The sequence below is a fragment of the Chiroxiphia lanceolata genome, chromosome 3, assembly GCF_009829145.1.
Source record: "Chiroxiphia lanceolata isolate bChiLan1 chromosome 3, bChiLan1.pri, whole genome shotgun sequence".
NCBI lineage: Eukaryota > Metazoa > Chordata > Aves > Passeriformes > Pipridae > Chiroxiphia > Chiroxiphia lanceolata.
In genome coordinates this window covers 72,432,395-72,457,975 of record NC_045639.1, presented here as the reverse complement: position 1 = coordinate 72,457,975, position 25,581 = coordinate 72,432,395, and the positions used below count along the sequence as shown (strand labels likewise).

General features: G+C 40.9%; 1 protein-coding gene across 1 annotated transcript in view; it reads left to right on the top strand.

Annotated features, from left to right (window-relative positions):
* Positions 1 to 18,190, top strand: part of LIN28B (lin-28 homolog B) — a 92,010-nt gene extending 73,820 nt beyond the window's left edge. The window contains exon 4 of the mRNA XM_032683622.1: positions 13,123 to 18,190. Coding sequence (XP_032539513.1) covers positions 13,123 to 13,492 — 370 coding nt within the window. The 3' untranslated portion in view covers positions 13,493 to 18,190. The remainder of the gene's footprint in view (positions 1 to 13,122) is intronic.
* Positions 18,191 to 25,581: the final 7,391 nt, after the last annotated feature.

The window sequence follows — 25,581 nt, the reverse complement described above, 5'->3', positions numbered from 1 at the left end:
GTCCTATAGGGTGTCCCATTCTAGAAGAAAAATTAAATTGTTACTGAATGAGTATCAAAGTTGATAATTCAATTGTGACACTGCTTTATGATCTATAAGACACACATTTGAGCAGTTAAATCTGTGATAAAAATCTAAAGTGATTTACAGAGAGAGGATATACCTGTTGTTGCTGCAGAGGTAATCAAGGCATTCCTCGGAGCAGGACAAGTGCTGCCCTGGATGATGAATCCTACAAGAAACCTAGCCATCCTGGTTGTCTTCAACCATAAATTGTAAGTTCAATAGCAGAGCAGAACTTCATACTCCTCCTAAAGTTAAAGAATTAAACTTGCATACCATAAAACCGGCAGACATTGTTGACTTACAGTTATCCTAGCAACGTCAGTAGTCTTGTGTAGGAAGGCCTTTAGCAAGCATAATGCCATGCTGAGCTTCCTCCTTGGTGAGCGTTGCAGTACTGCTGTGATGGGACACACTTCCTCTTCAGCATGCTCTCAGAAGGTTAGCATCAGTCTTACCAGTGTTGAACAGCCCTGCAGTTGCTTTGTGCCTCCCAGGATTTTCTGGCAAGTGAGCCAGTGTCTCTGATGATGGTCTCTATCATGTGCCATTAATATGGGAGTTGGTGTGGATGGCTCTGTGCTTGTTTATGCCTCTTCTTACTCTGTTGTCCAGCTCTCTAACACATCCTCATGGCCCCTCGGTGCTACCTTTTCATCTCTCTGACAAAAACAGAAATATCCTTAAACATGACACCTTAGTTTCTGACTGTATGCAGCAGTCTTGTAATCATAACCATGATTATTGTAAGATGCCATTTGACAGGCATGTCAAATTTCCTGAGTTCTTCTCAAAGACTTCCTGCCCACTGCATTTGAGGTAACTACAGGCAAAATAAATGGAGCTGAGAAGTCATCTCATGACTAATTAGTGACAAACCATTGACAGTCCCTTCTCCTCTTCATTTTTAGCTACAAGTCTGCTCTCCTTCGATGAGCAGCAGCTTTTGACTCAAGCCCTACCTTAACAATAGCCTCAGATAAGTCAGAGAACTATTCTTGCTGAGCCCTGACAGGTGTAATGCTTCCACAACAAGCATTGCAGTGGCAGGAAGATGAAGAATAATGCAACAAGGCAGAACCCGTGAAGGAGGGGGAAGGGAAATTGTCCAGCTGCATGTATGAACATATGTCCAACTGCAACTTGCATGAGCATAAACTGAGAAATGCCCCAGCTATGCTGTGTGTTCATAGCATAGGGAGGGAAAGTTCACAAAAAAAGCATTAGTTACCCTGAAATAGGGATGGTTGATTTATGGGGAATATGTAAAAGAATGGTGTAAAAACATATTTCTTTAGAGTAGGGACATTATGCATCTCATGTGCTATATTTAGTGTGTATTTAACTCAAAGCACACAACTCAGCTACTTTTTGTCAGTTAAGTTCTTTTCCAGCTCATTGTCTCTAATTGAAGGGGAATTCAGCCAAAGCTACACAAAACTAAGTTCAACGTCTGCATCTTGTGCCTGGACTTGGAATGCCTGGACTTCATCCACTCTTCACATATACACACCTACTGGTGCAGATCAGGCAAATGGAATATTATGATTGACAAATTCATGAAACCAGGTAGAAATCTGGTATAGATTTGTGTGAAAGCCACGTATATGCTGTGACCAGGGGTAAGTCCCAGACACAGTATGCCACTCCACACTGTAGTTCCTCTGGTAAGAGCATTTGAGGACAATGGGAATTTCACTGCTTAATCTACTCCCTCCCACTTCCTGATAGTGTTTATCACACCCACAGTTGTGCCAATGCAATGGTTTATGATTTTGCCTCAAAACTGGAGACGTGATATGAATCAAGCTAAACAAATGCTACAAATTGGAAAAAAAAGTAAATTAATTAACTGAAATATTTTCCTTTGAGAATTAGCTAGCATTTTAGTTACTGCATGGATCATCACATGAATCATCCTTAGGAGTTTCTGAAGGCAGATCATATGCCTTTTGAAGTATTGTCCTTGGAAAGGGGGCTGTTTACTTCATAATTATCTTCCATTTGTTTTTATATTACCCAAGGAAAAGCTATGAATGAAATGTAAAATAGTTGAGCTGGAGTCCTGGTCACTGCTTAGGGTTCTGGATGGGTTGCAGCATTGGAGCAGGATCCCTGACAGTTCACTGCATTCTACCTGGCACAGCATACTGTTGCTTTGTTTCACAGTATGGAGTATGAAAACAGAAGGGCACCCCAGAAGCTGTCTCTGCTGCCGAGACAGCAAGCAGCTGTGATGCTCACTGTGCAAAGTTCTGCAGGAAACTGGAATGAAAGCTAAGCACGGTAGTTTATTGAGTACATTCTAATTCAGATTTTTGCATCACATAGAAGGTGTATGTTTTCTTCATCTCATTCTCAAATTTGTGCTTCCTGCCAACAGGAAATGAAAAGTACACGGGGAGGGCTTTTCGGCATTTATGTGAAGTCCAATTAAGGTCAGGATAGCCCTCATTTTCTCTGTAATGCTTGGATTGTGGATGTAATTGAAATTACTTTTCACAACTTCTCTGTGACTATTCGTGCCAATAGTTGAATAGCAGTGAAAGAGCTATAACAAAGAAATCAGTTTCAAGATCAGGTATTTTATGCATTGTCCAGGATGTGCTTGATTCCTGCACTGCTTCAGTGAATGGCAATTTGTGGCCTGATCACCATACGGTTATACTCTGTTGTAAATTGTTTTTTGTTTCCTTGGTTTACCAGATATAATCCCGAGGGGCACAGACTCGGATTCTCAAAGTTATGAGGACCTTGCTTGCCTCTGAAGTCAGTGGGAGTTAGGTATTTAAATACCTGTAAACCTTTGATTATACCTAACAGAGTTACACAGGCTGCCTGTGACAGAGAAAGAAAGTAATGCCGCACTCTGCATCACCATCTTCTGAGCCTGGGTAGGATGAAACTTTTTGTGAGGGAAATTTGTGTCTCCTAGGTGGGGGACACAGTCTCCCTCTACTCTGTGGTTCTGTGGAATCGTGTATTTCTAGGTATTTTGGATATTTATAATAGGAGGTTCGTAAGGAGGAGAGCCAAAGGGATCTTGATTTTAGGAGCAAAGCTTTCTGTCCTTTCAGGTTTTCAAGAGGTTCATTTAATAAACAAACAATTGTTTTTTTCTGGAAGTATACAGGAATAGTTTAGGAAGTGATAGACTTCTAAAAGTCTAGTCCCTTGTCTGCTACGGCTAAAACTGTTCAGGTATGACTATTTACAACCTCACAGAAGGCATTTGGTTCATAGATTTGATGTTTACGTTCTGCCAACAACCTCAACCCCCAAATTTTACTTGCTGTCTGTGTTTTGTGTCAGCTGGGAATTTCTACTGGACAGCCAGCAACTCAGTGCTCTAACTTACAGCTGAGCTCCTCAAGAATTACCAGGTTGGCTCCTGTGTTCACCACTCCTCTACTCTGGGCATAATTCTTCAGTTTTCTTTTTTAAACTTTGTGATTTATGCTGTGTTCTGCTTTCAAATGTTACATCAACCAGCAAACACAGATTTACAGGTGGAACTGAGGAGCTTCAGCCCACATTGCTGTGTTGCCTCACAGCTTGTTATCAGCCTGACCTCTGCAACCAGCCTTGGCTACTGCAGTGTGACTTTTCTGTATTCGTACACAGTGGGAAATTCTTTTCTCTGTTACGCCATTAAAGTTAACAGAAAATAAGCTCAGTGAAGTCATCAAAATTGCTCTGGATGTATACCCATGTGATGAGATCAGAACTAAGACCATTCAGATGCTCTGTTTCTGGGAACATGCAATATTTTAAAAAACTCCTATTGACCTCATTGTTATAATTTTACTGGAGTAATATCTTTTAATCTACATAATTCCAGCCAAGAGGGTTAAAGTGATCTTGTTAACCACACATAGGGAAACCTTTTCAGTTATGTTCTGTTATTTTTAATTCTACACAGAATTAACAGAATTCGGAGAAATAAGTATTAAACCTGTGCATAAGATTTGCCATCCTGAGGCCAAACTAAGAAAAAGAAAATGCCAAATTTTGAGTTAACAGTGTTTTTATATGCACAGATGTGCTTTTAATTTTTATGTACACAATTATAGCAAGAATTAATAATGTGGATAAATCTGGTGGTGAGACAGGGCAGAATACTAGAAAATGGCATTAATTCTCTTACAATTCACAGGGATCAGGCAGTGTGGGACAACAGAAATACCTGCCTCAGGTGGAATTAAAAGCTTTAACATATAAGGCTTAATCCTGTTGCAGCCGAAATCCTCTTTTCATGCTTTACTGTTGCTTCTGCATGTTGATGTGAAAAGTTTCAAAATAATTTTCTTTTAAGATGTCAAAAGCCTCTTAAAAATGTGTTACAGAAAATGCTTAGCACAGCCATTTAGTAATAATGTCAATATATGAAGCTAGTCCGTTTTAGGCATCTTAAGATGCCAATTCAGAAAACTGAATTAGGAAGTGACTGCTTTCTTTCTCAGCCAGTGCATCGGAGTGATGCAGATTTTCCTTACCAGTAAAATGTGGCTATAGAGCATCTGAATGATTTAATTGTTCTTGCGGGTACTGAATGTGTGAACTTATAGGTGCTATTTCACGGGAAACCAACCACCACATTTGATGTCCTTTTGTTACACAGTTGGGAAAGGAAGCCCTCCGTGTAATTCATGTGACATGACTTTATCAATGTCATGAGCTTTGGAAGGAACCCCTATAGAGATAGCTGGCATGGCCTCCTCATAGAGAGTGTGTCAGACAGTAACCATCCCTTTATTTCCGAAGACTTAAATGAAAATGTGAGCTTCTGGTCAAATCCTGCAATCCTTAACACTTGTGAAGCCTACATTCACGCAAGTCATCTAATTCAGTGAATGTAATGGGAGAATCCATTTCAAGGCTATGATCTAAGTCACTCCATGCTCCTGTCGCCAGATATTTCTGAGACCTCGTGAATGATACTGATTTATATGTGATACCTAAAGTCATATGACTCTCAGCTGGTATTTGGGGAAGAGGAATATGTTTTGAACTTCCAGAGTAGCCTTCCTCCTCCTCTTCTTTCTTTACCACTGCTTGCTTCAGTGCTCCAGCCTACTGCCAGGATCCCATTTGCTGTTTCCAGCTGTTGAGACGAGTTGGCATTCCTTGTATTTGCTGCTAATGTTAGTGATAAAATAAGGACCAAAAGGGAAATGGCAGTTTTTAACAACTGATTCCCAGTTACCTACTGCCCTTTTATCTCATCTGTGGATTAACTGATCAGTGGATGTAGAAACCCTGGAACCAGCTCTGCTGAGAGGCAGATAAGGTCAGGCATGCCTCTTAGCTCATGAACAGCACCTCACTGACCCAGAAAGAGTTGAGCCGGTTTTATGCAGCGTGCATCCTTATCCACATGGCCAGGAGGCTCAAGCCACCTCTGTGAAGGCTTCTAGTGTTACTGAACTATGCTTCTGTAAACAGGGGCACCGAGCAGTGCTTTCAGACCCAGGCAGCCAAGGTCTGCTTAGTTCTGGCCACTCCCACACCTGCCCAGCGCTGCACCCCAGCTGACTCTGGCAGTAGGCTGCAGATGTGGGTACGCACTGGAGCGATACCCAGAGCAGACCTGGGGCAGCCTTTCCACCAACATGAAATATGGAAAATACTTACTTTTTAAAAAAACTATTGCATAAAGAGTTGTTTTAATTTAAAAACCATTTTCTATTATTATTCCCACAGAAATTGAGGCTTACAAGGGAAATTTGTAGTTAAGAATATTTGTGTGTGTGGTTTTATTGTGCAAAAAGATTACAGTAGTAGACTCACTTGAAATCATGGTATAACCTTTCATGTTGGAAATGCATGATATATGACAGTTTAAAACATAACTTCCTTAACTCGTTGCTGATCTTTATCTGGATGGGTTAAAGCCATTAAAATACATACATTCTTTCTATACTTTATTAGAGCAAAACCATCTTTCATGTTATTTACGAAAAAAGACTTCACTTTGTAAATTGTTAATTCAGGAGTTTTTAGCTCTTAATACAAAGAAAACCCTTTTGTTGTAATAAATGAAAGTCCATCCACAGCATTCCTCTGTGAGGATGCATTTGCTAATTTGTGAAAAATAATTTTCCTCCATTGCCTGTAAAGAAGGCTGAGTGGATAGTAGAGGTAAGTTTTGTGGAAAGGAAGAAAGAATGGAAACGACATTGTTGAAGTTATTTTTTAAGCGGTGCTGTCTGTTGTGTTCCTTTCCATTTTTGTGGAGAAAAAGACTGCATTTTGTGCATTTTGAACCACCTCTCTGTTTCATTGTTGTTCTTGGTTCTAAAAAAGAAAAACAAAAAGCCAAGAAAAACCTCCCACCTTCCAGTAAAATTGTATTAGCAGATTTTAAACAATTTTATTTCCTCACAAACTGAAGCTAAATTGCATCCTGACAGGCCTGATTTATCAGGCAAATGCCCCATGTTGTTTGTCAGCTTCTTTGTTGGGGGGGAGGGGGAGGGGAAATGCAAGCAACAAAAGACCGTAACCTATTGATATTACTTCTGCGATACACTGGGGAAAATAGATTGATTTAGAACTATCCACAGAAAACTAGTCGATCTGATGAGTTTACAACTGACCATTTTTATTTATTTATTTGTAACAAGAGTAAACATCATCAATATTCCACCGCGTGTCATTGGAAGCCTTGCAGACCGTGAGTTTGTGTCAGCGTGCTGGGGCTATCTGTAAGATGAAAGAAGGCAAGCTTAAAAAATGGAGGGACCTTGTTTTTCTCACAAAATTAAGAGTCTTGGACCTCTGGTACATTATCACGAGTTGTAAGATTTGCAGGATAAATAGGTGAGCATTTTTATTTTAGTTCATCTTTATTTCTTTAGGAGATCAACTTTTTTTTAATTATATTTCTGTTATATATCTCCAAAAGCTAGTAAAGCACAGGAAATTTTCTAACTGAATTTTACTGAAGAACACCAGTCTGCAATTAACTTTCCCAGCATGTCGCCTCTGCACAGTGTTTTGCATGACGGAGGGGTAAAGAGTAGCAACTACTCACAGGACCAGCACAAATCTAAATGTGGCACCGAAGTGCCATTTTCTGAATTGGTAATACTCCGTTTTACAACATTCTTGGATAAAAATAATTGCAGTTTTAAAATTAAACTGATCTTTTTTTTCCCCCCATGGAACGGTAAATGTGAGGGTGTTAGTGAAGTCTTCTGCCTTGATGTGAGCCTGCTTGGTGGACACACCATAAATGCTCTGATGAAGATAGTAAATGTTCCATTCTCTAATTTATTTAACAAGATAGTTTCACTTGATCTTAAATGATTTTTTCAGTAGTATTTCAGTATTCACTGTTTTGAATACCAATACCTTATTGAAGTGTTTTCAAAGTTACTTGTATTCTCTCCTGCATTCAGCTACAGCTTAAGAATTAAAGGTTGATAAACAGAATGCTGTAAACCCCGGCTATGTGCATGTAAGCAGGGTGTGAATCTCTCAAAACAATACCTGCAAGGGAATCCCCCAGTAAAAGTGGTGGATGAAGGAGTGAAGTGTCAGCAATGCCCAGTGCAGGGGTCACAACATCTCCCCTATTGTTCCCCTGCTAGGGGCTCCTGCAGCTAACTGCCCTAGCAACTGACCAAACCTTTTTTATTTTCCAGGAGAAGTTGTTGCTTGATTTTAAGTTGCAGTGACTGCAGCCACATGTTTAGTTTCAGCATTTCTTGCTCTAAAAGGATGATGTCTGTGTGCACTGTTTTAAGGCCTAAGGGTAATGGCCTTTTCTAAAAAATATTCAAACTGTTTGGCTTTTTTCACTTTTAAGTGTAGGCTTCTCAGCAAGGAGGATTTTCATATTATACCTGTATTAAGTAAAAGTGCTTAGTCTTTTTATAATACAGTAATATACGAGAGGTGCCTGTTCAGCAGCAATCACCTGTGATCCTGTCAGTCTTTGGGTGCTGCTGTGACAGATTTGATATCCAAGATATGGTTACTGGAATATTTAAGTAATCCATTAAAATGTATTTGTCATAGAATCATAGAATAGTTTGGGTTGGAAGGACCCTCTAGTTCCAACCCCCCTGCCATGGGCAGGGACACCTTCCACTAGACCAGGTTGCCCAGAGGTCTCATCTGACCTGGCCTTTCAAGTTGTCTCAAAGCCAACTTGAAGTTAGCAGATCCTCAGAGTCTCAAAGACCCCTTGAGTCCTGCTGAGGTGTTGAAAGTCTTTCTCACTCATCCCAGGTGGTGACCGAGCAAGCACATTCCACCCTAAGCTTTTCTAAGTGTTCACATCCAGTAGCAAGAAACGTCCCCTTACACTGCCTCGGGACCTGATTTTCGAGACAAGTCACTGAAGCTCTCGAAGAGTGAAATAGTTATGTCTAAGAGTCATATTTCTGTTAGATCATGGATATTTTAACCTCCCTCTACAGCTCTTTAGAGGAGTTGAAGTGATCTGCTGCATTTTCCATCTGCCTTTCTTTAAGTATGTTGTGAAAGTAATGGCTAAAAAAGACAGCACATATAAGTACAAGTTTAAACATTTCCTTTATGCTTTAACTTCATAGTTGGCATTCAGTGTCTTGTAACAGCATCTCATATGCACATGTGCCATTTTTCGAGGCATTAATGTTGCTAGATGGAGTATTGTTAGCCAAGAAGCACTTTTTTTGTTGTCTGATAACGTTCAGAAAGGAAAAACAGAAGAGGAATTGGTGTGGGGTATATCCTGATGAATTATTTTAGTCTTCCTCTGACTATACCCCCTTTACTCCCTTTCTTATCCCTGTTAGATGTTAACCCTTCATTCCCTGCTCCCCCACCCCTAAAATGAGTCATCCAGGTAATTTTAAAGCTTTTTGTCTCAACAGATAATAGTGTGGAGCCCCACATATTATTCTCTACTTGTCATATGTATTGGATTATCATCTAAATTACATTATAAAACAGGACGAAGCAAGCAGTTGTGTTTGCCCTACCTACTGCTTAGCTCAGTTGAGCTGATAAGTTAATGTGGTGAACATATCTGCAAGGTGGAGGCATTGTTGTTTAAAAAAGTCTGGGGCTGGGGTTTATTTCCTAGGTAGGAGTTGAGTGCTGGGACAGGGAAAAAGCTGAAAACTAGAGAGTATTTTATTTTGCATTTGCATTTGGTTGTGAAATTGAGTGCTTCTAATGAATTTCCATCATCAGCTTATTGCAATTAATACAATATAGCTTATGTTGAAATCTATAAACTTTTTGCTCAATCATGTTTCCTTTAATATGTATAGTTCTTAGCAATCACAAATCCATAATGAAAGAGAATTTAGGAGTGTTTCTTTAATCTTGCTACATGCTCTCTTGTTTCTTTGTTAGTAGTTTTTTTGAGAGTATTGAAATACAATGCTAGACAGGTTCCTCAATGTGTTCCTTTATTAAAATGTTCATCTTTTTTATATAAAAAAATCATTTTGATTCACCGTCCTGTCAGTGCTGTAGACAAGAAAGGATTCCCCGTTAGGATAATTGCCATCTCATTATTTTTTTGAGCCTGAAGCTACCTAGTAAATCATGGAAGCCTACTGTGAGAAAGACAGTCCTATTTTAACAAATCCTTCTTGATTTTGCTTCTTTGTAAGACTTGCTTCTATTATAATTGCACTTTTGAGAGCTTCTTGTGTTTTATTCACCTCATGATGTAATTTACATATAAACTTTTGTGTTGTATTTAAGCTAACATACATTTTTTTCTATGGTGCTTCTAAAGTGAAGAAATACTTGCTATGGTTGTACTAGTCTAGAATTTCTAAGAACACAGTCAAATGAAAATTCACTAGTTTTCTTCGCAGGAGTCAGTTTGTATATTGTTCTATATATTTATGTATGTAGAGATGTGAATGTATAAGCTCCTATGAGCATATCATACGGTATCAGGTTTCAGTATGTTGTAACATAAGTACACGCAGCAGAGAGGAGCAAAGAGCTGAAGTGTTTGGGACAGAAGGGTTAATACCATACCTTAATGCATGTGGATGATGGCATTTGTGAGCTCTGAGGTGTCTGACCACTTCCATTTTGGTGTACATCCCTTGAAAGGGAAAGCATTTCAGAACGAGGTGTGATCTGTTCTCCTGGTAGGAGTGATTGACAAGGAATGAATAAACAGTTAAAAGAACTGAATAAATACCACCCTCCTGTTTAAGTCCAGGCACACCCTGGCTGGCACATATATATTCTAATGCGACACTTTAGCCAGGTGCTTTAGTTGTTTGGTAGCAAAAAACATTCCCAAAAAGCCATATCATAGTTCAGTCTCAACTTCTTCTGATAAGAGTTTTCTTTTATAGTAGCATTTTAGTGGTGATTTGAATAAATACAGGGAATTACAGTATTTTGCAAATAGGATATGTTGAGATATATATGCAAGGTGATGGAGGCCTCTTGAGTGAAAGCAGGGGCTTTGACAGCGGGTTCTTGGTCAATTGGTGAGGCGAAATGGTTCACTGAATTGGATAACACAGTGCATACACAGTGACTGATTAAATTGATTTGTCCATGGCTACTGCCTACCCTGCTACAGAGGCCCTTTAACCTATTTTCAAACTTTTTCTTTTTTAAACCATTCTAAATACATGTGATATTAAGGGGGGAAAGAAAGTGAAAATGCATTCACAGCTATAAAATTCTGTATTCTGAATTAAGGTAAAATACACGATTTCCAGAATGTCTGCACACTCCCATGTTATACCATATTATACTATACTTATCCCAGGGACAAGTACACTGCTAGAAACCAATGATAAAGATAATAATAAACATCATTCTGTAATATCACCTAAATTGCAATCAATGCTACATTTGTGAGTTCTTAGATGTATTTATTGAAATGGGAGAAAGTAAAACACTTAGGGTTTTTTTGTTGACGGTCTTCTTTTGTTTCTCTTAACTGCAAAGTTTTACTTACTTCCTTATTATTTTATCCAGAAGGTGTTTAGAATGCTTGTAGTGAAAACATAGCAGAATGCCAGTTAAGAAGACCGAATGCTACTGTTAAATGTGGGGTACCTAACTGAAAATATCTGCAATGATTTGGGGAAAAGTAGTCATATAAATATTGTTTAATAACTTGCAAATTACTTTTTTAACTATAAAAGAGAAAAGCTTGGTGTTTTGGTCTTAGATCAGTATGCTTGTATTTTACAACATATTTAGCATGTCATTTCCCTTCCTATGCTAGGGAAATCAATACTAAGTGATAATGGGGCTTGTACATGCTATTTTCTTTGTGATTCAAGGGGAGCTTTATATTGTGTGTCTCTTCCTGGGTTAGTCTGTAGTATATGCAGACAGACAAATTCCATTGAAAAATCACATCAAACTTCAGTGCAATGGTGACATGGAAGCAGTTCACCTAAAATAATGTTGTAGAAGTGCAGAGTTCTTTGTACTGGATTTGGTTTCTCGTTTCTTATTCATTTTTAGGGAAGATAGAGCAATGTAATTACAATAATTTCTGAAAGGATAATGGAGTTCTATTCATCATTTAACCTGTTTAAATTATAGATCAGTCTTGTAGGGCATGACAGCATACATACAGCATGCCATGAGTAACTTGTGCTGTATTTTCATTTGTCTGTGGAAATAAAGATACAGTTAGTATCTTGCTACTAGTCATGAAGAGATAAGAAGAGGTAGGTGCCAGGGATTGTTTCTTGGAGTGAATTTGCAAATGTTAACAACCATTTTGCAGTCTTTTTTAAAATCGTGCAGGTTTTATCAATAGCATTTCTTCGCAAGGTAAAGTTCAGTAAGTAAGACCCTGGCTGTACATACAGCTTTGCATGGACTAAACTTCTTGATTTTGGATAAACTAGTAGTGACCACTTCATACTAGGTGAAATAGTGAAACAGTGCATTGTAACTTCCCAGGAATCTGAAAATTTGAAATATTTTTATGTGGGCTGGAGCCAGAACATGTTGCATTATTTTGTACATATAGTTAGTTATAGTTACAGACTTTTTTTTAATCCTTAAATTGACTCCACAGCCTAAATCTATGTGCAGTCGGGTTTTTTTAAATTAGTTGATTAGGGAAAGCAAAAAAAATTATTTATTTGTTTAGTTCTTTCCAGTAGCATGTTAGATTATTATAAATCAAATGTCTATGCATTCAGTGCAAGTTTTATAAAACAAAGAAACAGAAACCATACAAAAATAGCCAAAATAGAAAGCTCACTGGTGCACATAAGGTCACCATGCCAAAGGCGTGTAATTATTTCTTTGTATCTTGTGTTAGAATAATGTAATCCAATAACTGGCGTTCCTGGTGCGTGTTACAAAGGATTCAATAAGGAATAGCTGGAGATTTCTTCAGGACTCCCCTGGCTTACAAGGTTAATAGAAGAGTCTTTGTGGGTTTCAGCCATGTTTGAGAAGTGCGGCTGAAGGAGGCTCTGCACCCCTCGGCTCCTGGGCAGTGCATCCCCTGGAAAGTTGGCACCCCGAGTCACAATCGTGTGGCTTGGGAGTTTTGAGAGAAAACAAACAAACGCTGTTTTATGACTCTTGCCAGGGCTTTACTGATTTTGTTTTGAATTGAAACCGTAAATGCCATTACAGACCCCCTGCCCCCGACTCTAAAGTTTTGGCCCAGAGCCTCGCCTGGCCGTGCCTTGGCTGAGCCAGAGGAGGTGAGGTGCCGGGCCCTCGGACAGAGCCAGAGCCGGGCTCGTGGCAGGGCACCGCGGCCCTCCTCTAAGTTTGGGATTCCCTGGCCGAAAGCACCGTGTCCATCGGGAGCCCGAGCATCTCCGCGCGGCGCGTTTCGCTGTGGCGGCCCGGGAGCGGCGCTGGCGCTGGTGCCGCCGCTCCGCGCCCCGCGGGGTTCGCTCCGGCAGCGCTGGAACACCCAACTCGCCACCCCTCGGTGCTGCGAGTACCGCGGCGAGCAGAGACAGTGGGCCGGCGATGGCTGGAGATCTGGTGCCCTCTAGTGGGGCCGGAGTCTACTCCCGTAGAAAACCTTCCCGCTTGACGCTGCATTGCATAACTCTCTCTCTCTCTCTCTCTCTTTCATTTTAGATGCTACAACTGCGGTGGCCTCGACCACCACGCTAAAGAATGTAGTCTACCTCCGCAGCCAAAGAAGTGCCATTACTGTCAGAGCATCATGCACATGGTGGCTAACTGCCCCCATAAAACTGTCTCACAGCAGCCCACTAGTTCTCAGGGAAGACACGAAGCTGAACCGCAGCCTTCCACTTCTGCCTTCCTGAGAGAAGGGGGAGGAATGCACGGCTACTCGTCTCCATCATACTCTCAGGAAGGCAGGTTGGAGGTCTTGGAGCGCTCAGGCAGGTCACCACAGGAAGCTTCGTCAAGTAAGTTGTCTGCATCGCCTGAAGAACCAAACAGAAAGGGGCCTTCTGTTCAGAAAAGGAAAAAAACTTAATGCATTTGTCATAATGTTCCATTTTCTTTACCCTCTTGGGATGTCTACCTCATGCAAGTACAGGGGAAATAATTACATTATCGGTAGCTGACCTGGAATTTTAACTACTGTTGAGTAACTGTGAATATTTTTTTTTTCTTTAATAGACAAATCACTCCAAGCAAAATACATTTGAGCAGGGTGCATTATGTTTTACCGTCTGTATGTGTGTATGAGTGTGCATGTGCGTGTATGTATGTGTACATACCTATAAATATATATTTTTCCATCAGACCATTCTCCAACTCCCACAAGACATTACTGTGAAGCAGTAGGCACAGTATCCACAAACGTTCCTGAACTCATTCCTAGAACCTGTTTCCAAACATGTTCAAAAAACAAACAAGAAAACCCAAAAAATCTCACTCACGAATAAACTAAACCTGACAAACCACACCCAGAACTGAGACTGAGACTGTTACTTCTCTTGTAAATGAAAGGATACTTTCATATTTTTAAAGCTGCCATATGGTACTAAAGATACTAAGACATCCCCCATGCCATCAATTTGAGTTATTTTCTTTTTATCTCCACAAAGCATCAAAACCCCTCCCCATGCCGGTGCAGGGCAGTGTCATGACTCAACATGGCTCTCATTGCCACCACCGTTGTTGGTGAGGGGTTTAAAGCTCCAGAAGAGACAATGAATGTGTAGTTTCTGTGCTGGTTTCTCAACACATTTTGTTAAATTAATATGGTTGTAACTGTAATTTAGATGTCTGTTGTGTAGGGGAGAATGTATAAGTTGTTACCAAACAGACCCTTTTGAGTGGTATCAGGATACTATCCTGTTTAGCCCTTTGTATTCTGTGAACACTTAGGGGACCTTGGTGGCAGTAGTAGCAGCAGCAGCAGCAATTTCTCTTGATCCCAATTAGTACCCCTCAGCTTGAAGGGTCTTCTCCCTTGTTTTTTGCTGAAATGCCATGGAGAGAACTCCCTAGGGATTTTTGTTGTTGTTGTCTGTTTGAGTTTTAAACAAAACAAAATACAAAGTTAATGAGATCCTGGGCTAAATAGTTTCTTAAGAAGAAAGGTTGATGGGTACTTAGATCAGGATGTTTGGGATTGCTCGGTCAGCCTTCCTTGCTGATGATACAGCATGTGTGCAGACCAGCCTGAGTGAAGGGACCTGCCCATTTTTCAGAAGCCCTGGGCATCATCTGCTTCTTGTGAACTGGAGGCTGTTGTTGACCAGCCTTTGTCCACAGTGCACTAGGACCACACACTTCTGTGTTAAAGAGGAGAAAGATTGGTGGCCTTAGAGTGAGACTCCCTGGGCTGCAGGCCTTGCTCGGGGTTAATAGAATTGGAACCTATCAAAACTTCAAGTCGCTTTCCATTTGTAACTTCTGAATTACCAAGTCATACGTAAGATAACGTACTCTGACAAATCCCATTGTGGATGTAAGTTAATTAGAGAAACCTGTATAATCCTTAACATTGGCAATAAACACAGGCTGTTAAAGCTTGAAAGTGTCGGGTAGGTTTAAGCTCGGATAATCAAACTAAAGAAACAGCCTGCATGAAAGGCTACAGTGAGCCAAAGTCCCACCCGTGGTAACTCTTTTGCAGCCGATAGTTACAACAGGTATGCAGCTGGCTCGTTACGTGGCCTTCCCCTTCCCACTTGTCCTGCCAGATGAGACTTTTACTGGTGCTGCTGCTGCTTCAGTAAAGAGGTAGTAATCAAACGCCTCAGTGAAGGGCACAATTTCAAGAGAATTATTTTGTGTGAATTCCTTGCCAGTGTTTGTGAGAATCTTGAGGTTTATACTGAGTTCTCAGTATGCTAATGCAAAGCTTACTTTGACGATATTGAATGGGATATATCTATAGAGAACTTCCTTGCCTTACGTAAGGATAGTAACTTATTTAAATTATGTAGACAAATCAAAGTGGCCATTGCCATTAACCTATCTAGTTGGTGTAAAAACCAGGTTAAACAGCAAAGATGCAAAACTTAGGTCACTTTGAAATTCTAAACCAAAGTTCCTTATAGAAATAGGCAGTTGTGGATTTGAAAACTGGTCATTCCCTGTTTATATGTAAGAAGTTCAGAGCTGTGATAAGGAAATATTTTCAACATGCAGATTGTTATTGGTGCTGTTTAAAATCACTGTGCAACCACAAGTCAGACTGAACTGCTAAGAGCCATACCAACCCTATCTTATTATTAAAAGCTTGAGGTTTTATTTTTATATATTAGAATGTTATCACTGTTACATAACATACTCAGGACAAAGAACTTTGCTCAGGGAATATACCATGTAATATTGGTTTTTCTTTACAGAATAGTCTACAGACCTGCTTACTCAGAACAAACCAAATAGTCTTGTACTTTTTTTATCTCTATATAAGTATTATGTACTGATATTAGTAACTACCTCTGAGTTGACATAGACCTACGTTTCTGATAATCAGATCTCAGCGTTTTGTATTGTAAGTTCCTGTGAAATGATAAAGTGGTATTCTGTACTGGTTGTTTATGTGAGCATCTGTGTCTTTACATTCACAGGGTCTGAGTTTCAGATATGCTGGGCAACCACAGCTCCCACTGACTTTCAGTCGGAGTGCTGGTGCTTAGCTTTTCTAGGAGGGGAGGGATGTAGGACGGAGGGGGTGGAGGGGGAAGAATAAAAACACTGAAACATCAAACCTACTTATTTACATAGGTGGACAATAAAATTATTTTTCTGTTTACAGCAAAAGGCTACCTCATATTTACTGCATAAACACACCTTTGTGCTGCTCTAGCCTTAAAGGTGCTGTTGATCTATGGTACATACTTTTTATCTGTACTAGATATGTAACTGTTAGTCACCACTGCAGACATTATGGCAAATACTTGTTTAAGATGAAGCATCCATTTGAATTATGAGACGTTTCCAAACATTTCTTTGAACGGTTTTTATTTTTCTATCTAGAGGATTATGGGCACTGTTCACAAAAATAAATATAGCTCCAGAAGAGACAACAAATGTACGTGCGTTAATTAAAACATATATAGCAGCGTAAGCTGCAGCAGGGAACTACTTAGCACTGGCTGCAGTAGGAAAAAATCTAGTTTACTCCTTCAATAGGCTGATCCAAATAAGCAAAAAACCTTTTAAAGGAGGAGGAACAGACTAAGTTTAGGATTCTTCCTTCATGTCTAAGGACAAAATTAATGTTCTGCAGCGTTTGCTCAGGCTAGATTTCCCCCTATTCACCAAGCTTGTCCTTGCCAGAATGCTTCACATAAAACTCGTTAGAGTAGAAATAGTTCAAATATCTGCTTAGAGAGATGTGTTTTTCTCCTACAATAGTGGAGATAAGGTTAAACCCGGAGCAAGAATCTCTCTCCCTCCCATTTCCCCACCCCAGAGTACTCAATTTAATTGTGAGAGACACTGTGAGGTATTTTTTACTCTTCCCCAAGGAAAGGTCATGATATTTAATTACATGCTACAAAAGTTAGGCCATGAGGAAGACTTATATTTGGAGAAAGAGCCAAATACTTTTTGCTGCAATAATGGTAAATCTGGCATTGTAATACCATTTGCAATATTTTGCTTTTAGCCAGCTTTCAGGGAGTGCCAAACACCACATTTGGATCCTACAGCTTCCCTTTGCAGGCCACCTTTTTCGAGCCATTTTATTTCTGTACCAGTGTTATCCTGGAGTTCCTATTGGTCATACTTAGTTTTGTTAATAGAGCCCCATAAAAAAAAAAATGCTTATAGATCTTGTAACATTCTTTGTAAGAAGAATTATAAAAGAACATGGGAAATCTCATCGAGTCTTAAATTTAATTTAATTAATTTATCTGTAAGAATGTTTATCATAAAAAATATATATGTATTCCCCGGTGTTAGATATAAAGTAATTGGGAAGATATGTACATGTGCAGATGCACTGATTTAATTTCTAGAAGTCTTAATGAGATTTGAGTATTGCTTTAGGAACAAGAAGAGCCTTGTTAATGCATCGGTCTTATTTTGCTTAGTAAGTCAACAGCCTCTTCTTTAAGATCCGGTGGTTGTGTTACCCTGTTACAACTGTAGAGGTTGATCTATGAAACACATGCTTCTTTTTTTCCTGTATAAACCGGAGCTGTATATTAGCAGCTGTGGCAGTGTTTTTCTGAGAATGTTGAAGAGTAGCAAGGTATTTGCTACAATTGTCATTGAACGAAATTCATGAGCAACCATCTTTACAAAGGATAATGGTTTTGACTACCTCTGAATTACTAGTTAAGCAACAACTGTCTGACAACCTCACCAGACTGGCTTAAACTATATGTGTTGCTTGTGGTAATAATAAAAATAACCATACTAGAGACCAAAGTGAACACGGATTTGTATATGTCTTTAATACTGTGTCTTATCTAGTGTTTTTAAATTTCTTCTGTAGTATAGATTACCTCATTGTCCATTTTGACTTGATGTTGTTTACAAGGTGAAATAAAAGAAGAATCACTTGAATTTTGTGTTTTAAGAAAAAGACCGCGAGTTGAAGTTTTGAAGATCATTTCACCTGTTTACTGTCTTGAGGGACTAAAGCACTGATTGCCTTTCTACATATCATGTATTTTATATTCTCATTTCATGCCTAATGTCTTTTTTTTCCTGTCAGTCATGGATATTGTGAGGTTTAAAAGATTTACTTGATTAAAAATAAAACATATAACGTTGGCATTTACAATGAGCCTTTGAGATTTGCTTTATTTGCATGGTAAAAACGCACTGCACAGCCACTGGGCAATTTTCATTTGCACCTGTGCTCACTTAGTTTTGGGATATTGCCTTCAGAAAATATAATTTTAGTTATATAAGCTATTGTTGGGAGGAGGGATGAATAAATGATTAATGCATACGTGGATCATACTAACAGTGCTGCAGCAATTGCACCCCAGACTCCATTCAGCTATCGAAATTAAACTGCAAAATTATAGCTTTTGGTACTGTGAGAATACACTGGTCATTAAAGTTATCAGGCATTTGGCTTATTCTCTGGGATGAAAAGCTTTTGGTGGTTTAAGCCTCATCCCATTTTAATTACTTCTTCCATAATCTGTAAGCTTGTACATACCTATTTCATGCTAATTTAAAATGAATTGGTGTTTCTTTTTTAGATAGGAAAGTGCTGTCATTTTTTCATTATCTGGAAATTCCTTCTCTAAATTACATAAAGTGTATTAGTGAGTTGGATAGCAATAGCTCATCATTCTGTATTAAAATATTTAAGGGCTTGTGTATGCCAGCTCCAGTGCTTGTTTCTACACATGTAGGTGATTAATAGCAAAATTTAACAGTCTCTGCTAAATACAGGGCAGAAAATATTTTTTTTCCTATTAGTGCAAACACCTGCATGAAAGGGTTACCATCTACTACTCTTCTAGTCATGAAACACTTCCATTTACGTCCCCTCACCTCACCCCTGTAATTCTGGCCCCAAAAAAAAGAGTGAGCTGTGAAGGATGGTCCAATCACATCCAGTCATGTCTGCACCTTCCCCCCCCCAGCTGTAGCCAAATGGTTTCGTCACTTTCCTGAATGTGGGAAGAGGTAATTCAATCCCTTGGCTAAGATCCCCACGGTCCCACTTCTTGGGTCAGTCACGAGCAGCAAGGCTCTCTTTAAAACATCTGATGAGTGTGTTCTCTGAAGAACGCAGTTCACACCATGTTGTTGTTACATGTGCTCCTGGCTGGCCTGACCCCAGTGCTTCAGGGAATGGGAAGGGACTCCTTATGCATGCCACCATCCCACTGCTAGAGCACCCTACAAGATGACACAGGCAGGAGCAAGCCACCTCAGGGAGCAGTGAGCAGCTCTGGCCGTGCTCAGATGTAAGAAGCCCTTGGTACAAGTGAAATGGAGAAACTTCCTCTCCAGCAATATCTAATGCTGACTGAAACCAAAGCACCTGGAAGAGCAGCAACACCTAGTTCTTCCCACCTCGTCTCCCACATGTGCAGGCCTCCCTCCCAGAGCCGCTAGAAGTCAGCAGTCTTTGTCCTTTCAGCAGCTCCCCCAGGACAGTTCAGAGTACTGTCTTCATGTTATAGCCAGGAAGTATTGTCCTGTGCATTAGGCAAAGGCAGATCAGCAGCAGTACCTAAATCCACTGCTACAAGCCAAGGCCTCTTAACCTTGCAGAGAAGTTGTCACTGCCATGTGGCATTAACAACAACATTGATTCACGCCAACAAGAAAAAATCCTTGGGTTGAAACTTCCAAATGAGTCAACAGAGTAACATCAAAATCACAGCAGCCTTTTGAAATAATAATAAAAGCAGTGTGTTCATTTTCAGGGTCTTGGGATGCATGCTTCCAAGCTGTTTCCAGCCTTTCTGTAACCCTAAGTGCCAAAACAAATGCAGCCATTTTTGGAAGAATTGGTTTTTGTTTGGTTTTTGCAATCTGTTGGGACCAGGAGCCGTTTACACAAACCAGTCATTTCAAAATTACTCATAATTTGTGAAAGAGTCCGTACCTATCTCTTTCGCTCCACACCAGTCCACTTTTCCCTGATAATAAAAATATCCCAGATGCAAATAATTTTGCTACTTTCAAGTTGTTTACATAATTAGCACTCTCATTTCCTGAATAGTTGCATAGGAAGACACTCTGTGGTGGAGAGGATGTTCATTCTGTGGATGTCCTCCTCTTGTTTACTAGTATAATCTAGATGATGCCCTCATTAATTAAAGTAAACACCTTTTCATCAAAGCGCTCTGCTGTTCCCAGTGTCATCTGCTGCCTGCAATGCTGTTGACCTCCAGGACAACCAGTCTCCTCAAGAGCAGGTTACTCTGCACCGGTTATTATTTTTTTTACAAGCATTGCCCACTGTATGATTGCAGAAGAGTTGCCATCAAGCCCCAGGCACTTTTTCAGGCTGCTGATGCTCAGTTAACATGCAGCTGGTCGATTTTTGTTTGCTGCCTGTTCAATATTTGGCCCTGGCGTTACTTGCTGCACAACACTTAGCCTAAATACTCAGAGCTGGAGCAGCCAGACAGTTCAAAAAACAACAAAGATGGACTGGTGGTGTTACTCCTGCTGTACCAGCCAGGAGAAGGTGGACTAGGCAGAAAGAATAACAAGTACTGAGCTTAGGTATCCACCCAGGTTTAGATGCTTACAACTCATTTATTTCCAAATAATCCAGAATTCAAAGTGAGGAAGTACCAGTTGTTTATCTAATTTGACCTGCTGCATGGCACAGGCTATTAAATTCAGTGCAGTTACTATGGCATTGAATTTTAGCACTCAGCTTTAACTGGAGTCATGTTTGCTTGGGTGCTTTAGAGCATATTTTCCACTTGGGCTTCAGATCAGGCCTGACTGCTTTTGAGAAAATAAGAGATGCTCTGCTCCATGACAGCTTGGTTTAATCACCTGCTGCTAACAAGTAGTGCCTCATTTCCAGTTCCACTGGCCTCAACTTCCAGCTCTTTGTCCACTGTAGTAAAAAGTCCTATGTGCACCAGTAAGAAAATTCAACCCTCTTTTTTTTTACTTTTTAGAATTATAGACAAGACATATTTTTTTGGAGCGGGGGAGGGGGGACTGGAGGTTTTGGGTTTTTGTTTCTAAATGTGGAGCTACCTCCTCATCATAATTTTGAGAAACTCTCTACTTGCCTCTTTTACAATTCTTCTTTATGCTGGAATAGCACATCAGCACTGGCTTTAAAATAATCCTTGTTGCACTGCCACAGTCTTGGTCTTCAGTATCCTATATCCTAGAAAACTAGTTCTTTTGTCTTCTTTCTCTTTCAGAAATGTGCTGGATTATCATGCATAGCTTCTTTAAAGCAATTAGCCAAAAACACCCCACCAAACCAAACCAAAAAAAAAAATTAAAAGGAAAACCAAAACACTTCGAGCATCAAAAATATTTGCAGCAACTAGAAAAATGTATAGAATATCAGAATAATGTATAAGTAAAATTTGGAAGTATTTTGGGAGCTACCTACGAAAGAAAGCCGAAATGCCGTTTCTCCCCCAAGGCAGCACAGCAAGGGTGGGAGCTTGAAGCACAGCAAGTTCCTTTCCATTCACTCCCCATTTCTTTCATCTCTCCTTGACCTACACTGACAGCTGTGACAAAAAGTCACAGTCAAGCCTGCTGAACCGTAACTTCTTTGGAGTTTCAAGCCTGAGAGTTTCTGAAAAGCAGCTGTCTTGCACAAAGCTGCACAGAGAGGAGCAGAGGCTGCCCCCACAGAGACTCTCTGCTCGGCAGCCACAGCGTGGGAGGGTGAAGGGGACAGGCACAAGCACCACTCCAGCAGTCCCTGAGCCCTACTATCTGTGCCTCTGTCAGTGAAAGCTAAGGGGAATTAAAGTAAAAAGAACTGCAGGAACAGACATATGGTTTCAGCACCAGGTGATTAAAAAAAAAAAAGAAAAAAGAAAAAAGAAAAGTAAAGAAAGAAAAAAGAGGGCAAGGTTTTCTAGCCCCTCTGACCCAAGAATATGGAAAATACAGGATTACTGGCAGCTCCTGGAGTTTGAGGACAGCCTATCAGGAGGCTTCAAGGAGCAGCAATAGGCTCAAGTCCCCTTCCATCTGTTTCAGTAATGCTCCATTTTCAGACCAGGGACTGCAGTTTGCTTCTCCGAATGGCTCATGAAGAAGTGATAGCCCTGAGTTGACCTGAATACTAAAAGCTACAGCCTTTTTCCCCTGCCAGTGCTGGGTTTGCATGGCAAGGTTTAGGTTGGGGGTGGTAAGGGAGCAGTATACAGAGGTGGCTTCTGTGAGGAACTGCTAGAAGCTTCCCCCATGACTGACAGAGCCAATGCCAGCCAGCTCCAAGACAGACCTGCCACTGGCTAAGGCTGAGACCATCAACAATGATGGCTGTACCTCTGGGATAACCAATTTAAGAAGGGAAAAAATACCTTCACAATTACAGTTGGAGAGAAGAAGGAGAATATGAGAGAGAAGCAGCCCTGCAGACACCAAGTTCAGTGAAAAGGAGGGGAGGAGGTGGTCCAGGCACCAGAGATTCACCTGCAGCCCATGGTGAAGACCACAGTGAGGCAGGAGGTCCATGGTGCAGAGATCTACCTGCAGCCCATGGAGGACCCCATGCCAAAGCAGGTGGATTCCCAAGGGAGGCTGTGACCCATGAGAAGCCCACACTGGAGCAGGCTTCTGGCAGGACCTGTGACCCTGTGGAGAGAGGACCCAACTCTGGAGCAGATTTGCTGGCAGGAATTGTGACCTCGTGGGGGACCCAGGCTGGAGCAGTCTGTTCCTGAAGTTTGCATGCCATGGAAGGGATGCACACTGGAGCAGTTCATGAAAAACTGCAGCCTGTGGGGATGACTCATTTCACTGGAGAAGTTTATGAAGGACTCTCTTCTGTGGGAGAGACCCATGCTGGAGCAGGGGAAGAGTGTGAGGATTCCTCCCCCTGAGGAGGAAGGAGCAGCAGAAACAACCTGTGATGAACTGACCACAATCCCCATTCCCCATCCCCCTGCACCACTGGTGGGGAAGAGGTAGAGATTTTGGGAAAAAAATTAAGCCCAGAAAAAGGAGTGGGGGGAAGGTGTTTTTAGGATTTAGTTTTATTTCTCATGAACCTACTCTGATTTGATTGGCAATAAATTACACTGTTTTCCCCAAGCTTAGTCTGTTTTGCCTGTGACAGTGACTGGTGAGTGATCTCTCCCTGTCCTTACCTTGAACCACAAGCCTTTCATTACATTCTCCCTCCCCTGTCCAGCTGAGGGGAGTGGGAGAGCAGCTTTGGTGGGCATCTAGCTAGGGTCAGCCCACGACATTGCCCAAAGTCAAGAGAGGCTAAGAACATTTCACCTTGAGCCAGTACTACTGAGAAACAGCCACCTCTACAGAACACCCCTCCTCTGGGTGCTGCACTCTACGTAAGAGCTCACCATAGCCCAGCTGGATGAAGGTCATACACTGCAAAGAGAAAGGTAAAAACTTGTTCCTAAAACCTCACCCAGATTCCAGAAAACAGCAAGGGAGGGGTTGAAAATCCAGCTGCTAGACCAGATAGCAGCATCTTACAGGTAGTGATGTAAAACCTCTCTTACTTGTATGCTCACAATTTCCTGCTGTGCAAGTTGACAAAGTAGCAAAGGTAGGCCTAGGGATCTTTGCAATTTAGCTGCAAGATCACATTTTCTGAGCATTCTGGCAACTGGTAAGTTTTTGGGGCTGGGAATGACAATATGCTGACCTATCTCTGAGACTTAAACAGGTATTTTTCTCTGCAAACACAAGAAGTTTTTCAATTCAACATCACTGATAGGGCTTTCCACAGCAGGAATTAGAACTGATTTCCAGGCAAAATTTTTCAGAGAAAAAAGCCTATCTGCCTCTTTTTTCATGGTTACATGGATTTGAAGCACTACAGCAAAGCATAGACACAACAGGAACAGGGAAGGTAATGAAAGAAAACACACCAATCGGCACAGATCTTGAGCCCTTAAGCAGCACGAGGCATTTATTAGCTTGCAGCTAAGACCTATGAGCAGTTGCTAGAAAAACCTTGTCACCTTCATGAGTCACACAGGGACATGCTACACTCACTCAAAATCAAAACAAAATCATCCATTTCCCGGAACACTACCAGCACAAAGCATAAGTGAAGTGACAGGGTACAAGAAGAAAGGGCTGATGGAAGAATAAAGAAGGTCAAGAGTCTCTTTCAATTGGTTTCCTCTGGCTACAGAGAGATTTTGGCAGGTCCCAAGAGCCATAGGGCTCCTGGGGTCACCCGGAGCCCCCAGCAGAGCTTCCAAGGCCCGTGCCAGCACCGCCAGAATCCACCCGCACTCATCACCCGGCGTCTCTTAAGTGTCCATCTAACCTACTGCTTATGAGCCTGGCTTTGTCCACACTGAGTCAAAGGGGGAAGGATTTGGGTCACTGTGAGCTTTTGTTGGAAAGGTTCCCTAAATTAGCTCTTCTATTTGAGATAAAAGAAAGAAAGAGGTCCATCTTTATTTTCCCCATTCACTCACCGTAATTACTCCATCTCATCCCTGTCTGCTATTCACTAGCTCTCAGCAAGGCCCCGGCAGCCAGGTCACAGGTCAGCGTGGAGGACAAGTCCCTGCTTCCCTGAAAAGGATTGAAATGTCTTAAGCACAGCTTCAGCAGCTTCCAGAATGTGCCAATTCCTTCTGAAAGAGCAGGCTTGGTGAACCACGCCAGCAGTGACATGGTGAGGAGACCACAGGTCTGGAAATCACTGCTCCTGCACTTCATTCTCTGGTCGTCACTTGGTTTGCTCAGAGACTCAGTTAATATACCCCAGGTCTCTTCATAGCGCATTGCTTTATTTCTCCAGATTATATAGCAAGGCTATATATAATGTGAATTTTCAGATGTACTCATCTGCCTCGTTTGTATCTTTATTTTTAATTCAATGCCTAATTTTGCTGTTGTTGTTATTAATGGCCAAAGGGCAATTTTTCCTTTTTCTCTAAGGCCTGGGAGAAGATCTTACCTGTACATTTAATATTAGATCTAGTACTTGACACGTACACAGATGTCTAACAGCCACTCTTCTTATGACACTCTTCTTATGACACAAGTTCTTCTATTTTGAGTCTTTTACACAGAAAGGATTTCCTGAAACAATTAACTTTAACAATTATAAAAACACTTCATCTTGAGTTCCCATATAGCAATAGCTGCACCAGAAGCCAAATCCCCAGATTACACTCAGCCAGCCAAAAGAATCGTGATTTATTATTCCTGCATTGAGTCACCACCTCTGTATTCCGATACCTGCTATGAAGAACTAGGAAAACCAGATTAGCCATAGAAAGTATTCATAACAAACTATTGCGAATAGCCCACAAGTTTGGACACATCGGACTCTGCTCTCCAGGCCTGTGTTTGCTGAGGCACCACAGGGTCACGGCCAATGTCCCTGTAGGATGAGCTCTTACTTTTTACTTCCACACTTCACTTATATTCCAACACAAGCTATTTTTCTCTTCTTTCTACCATGCTGTCAGCTTTATCTCTGATGGAAATTGGCAATAGATAAAACAGGATAACTGG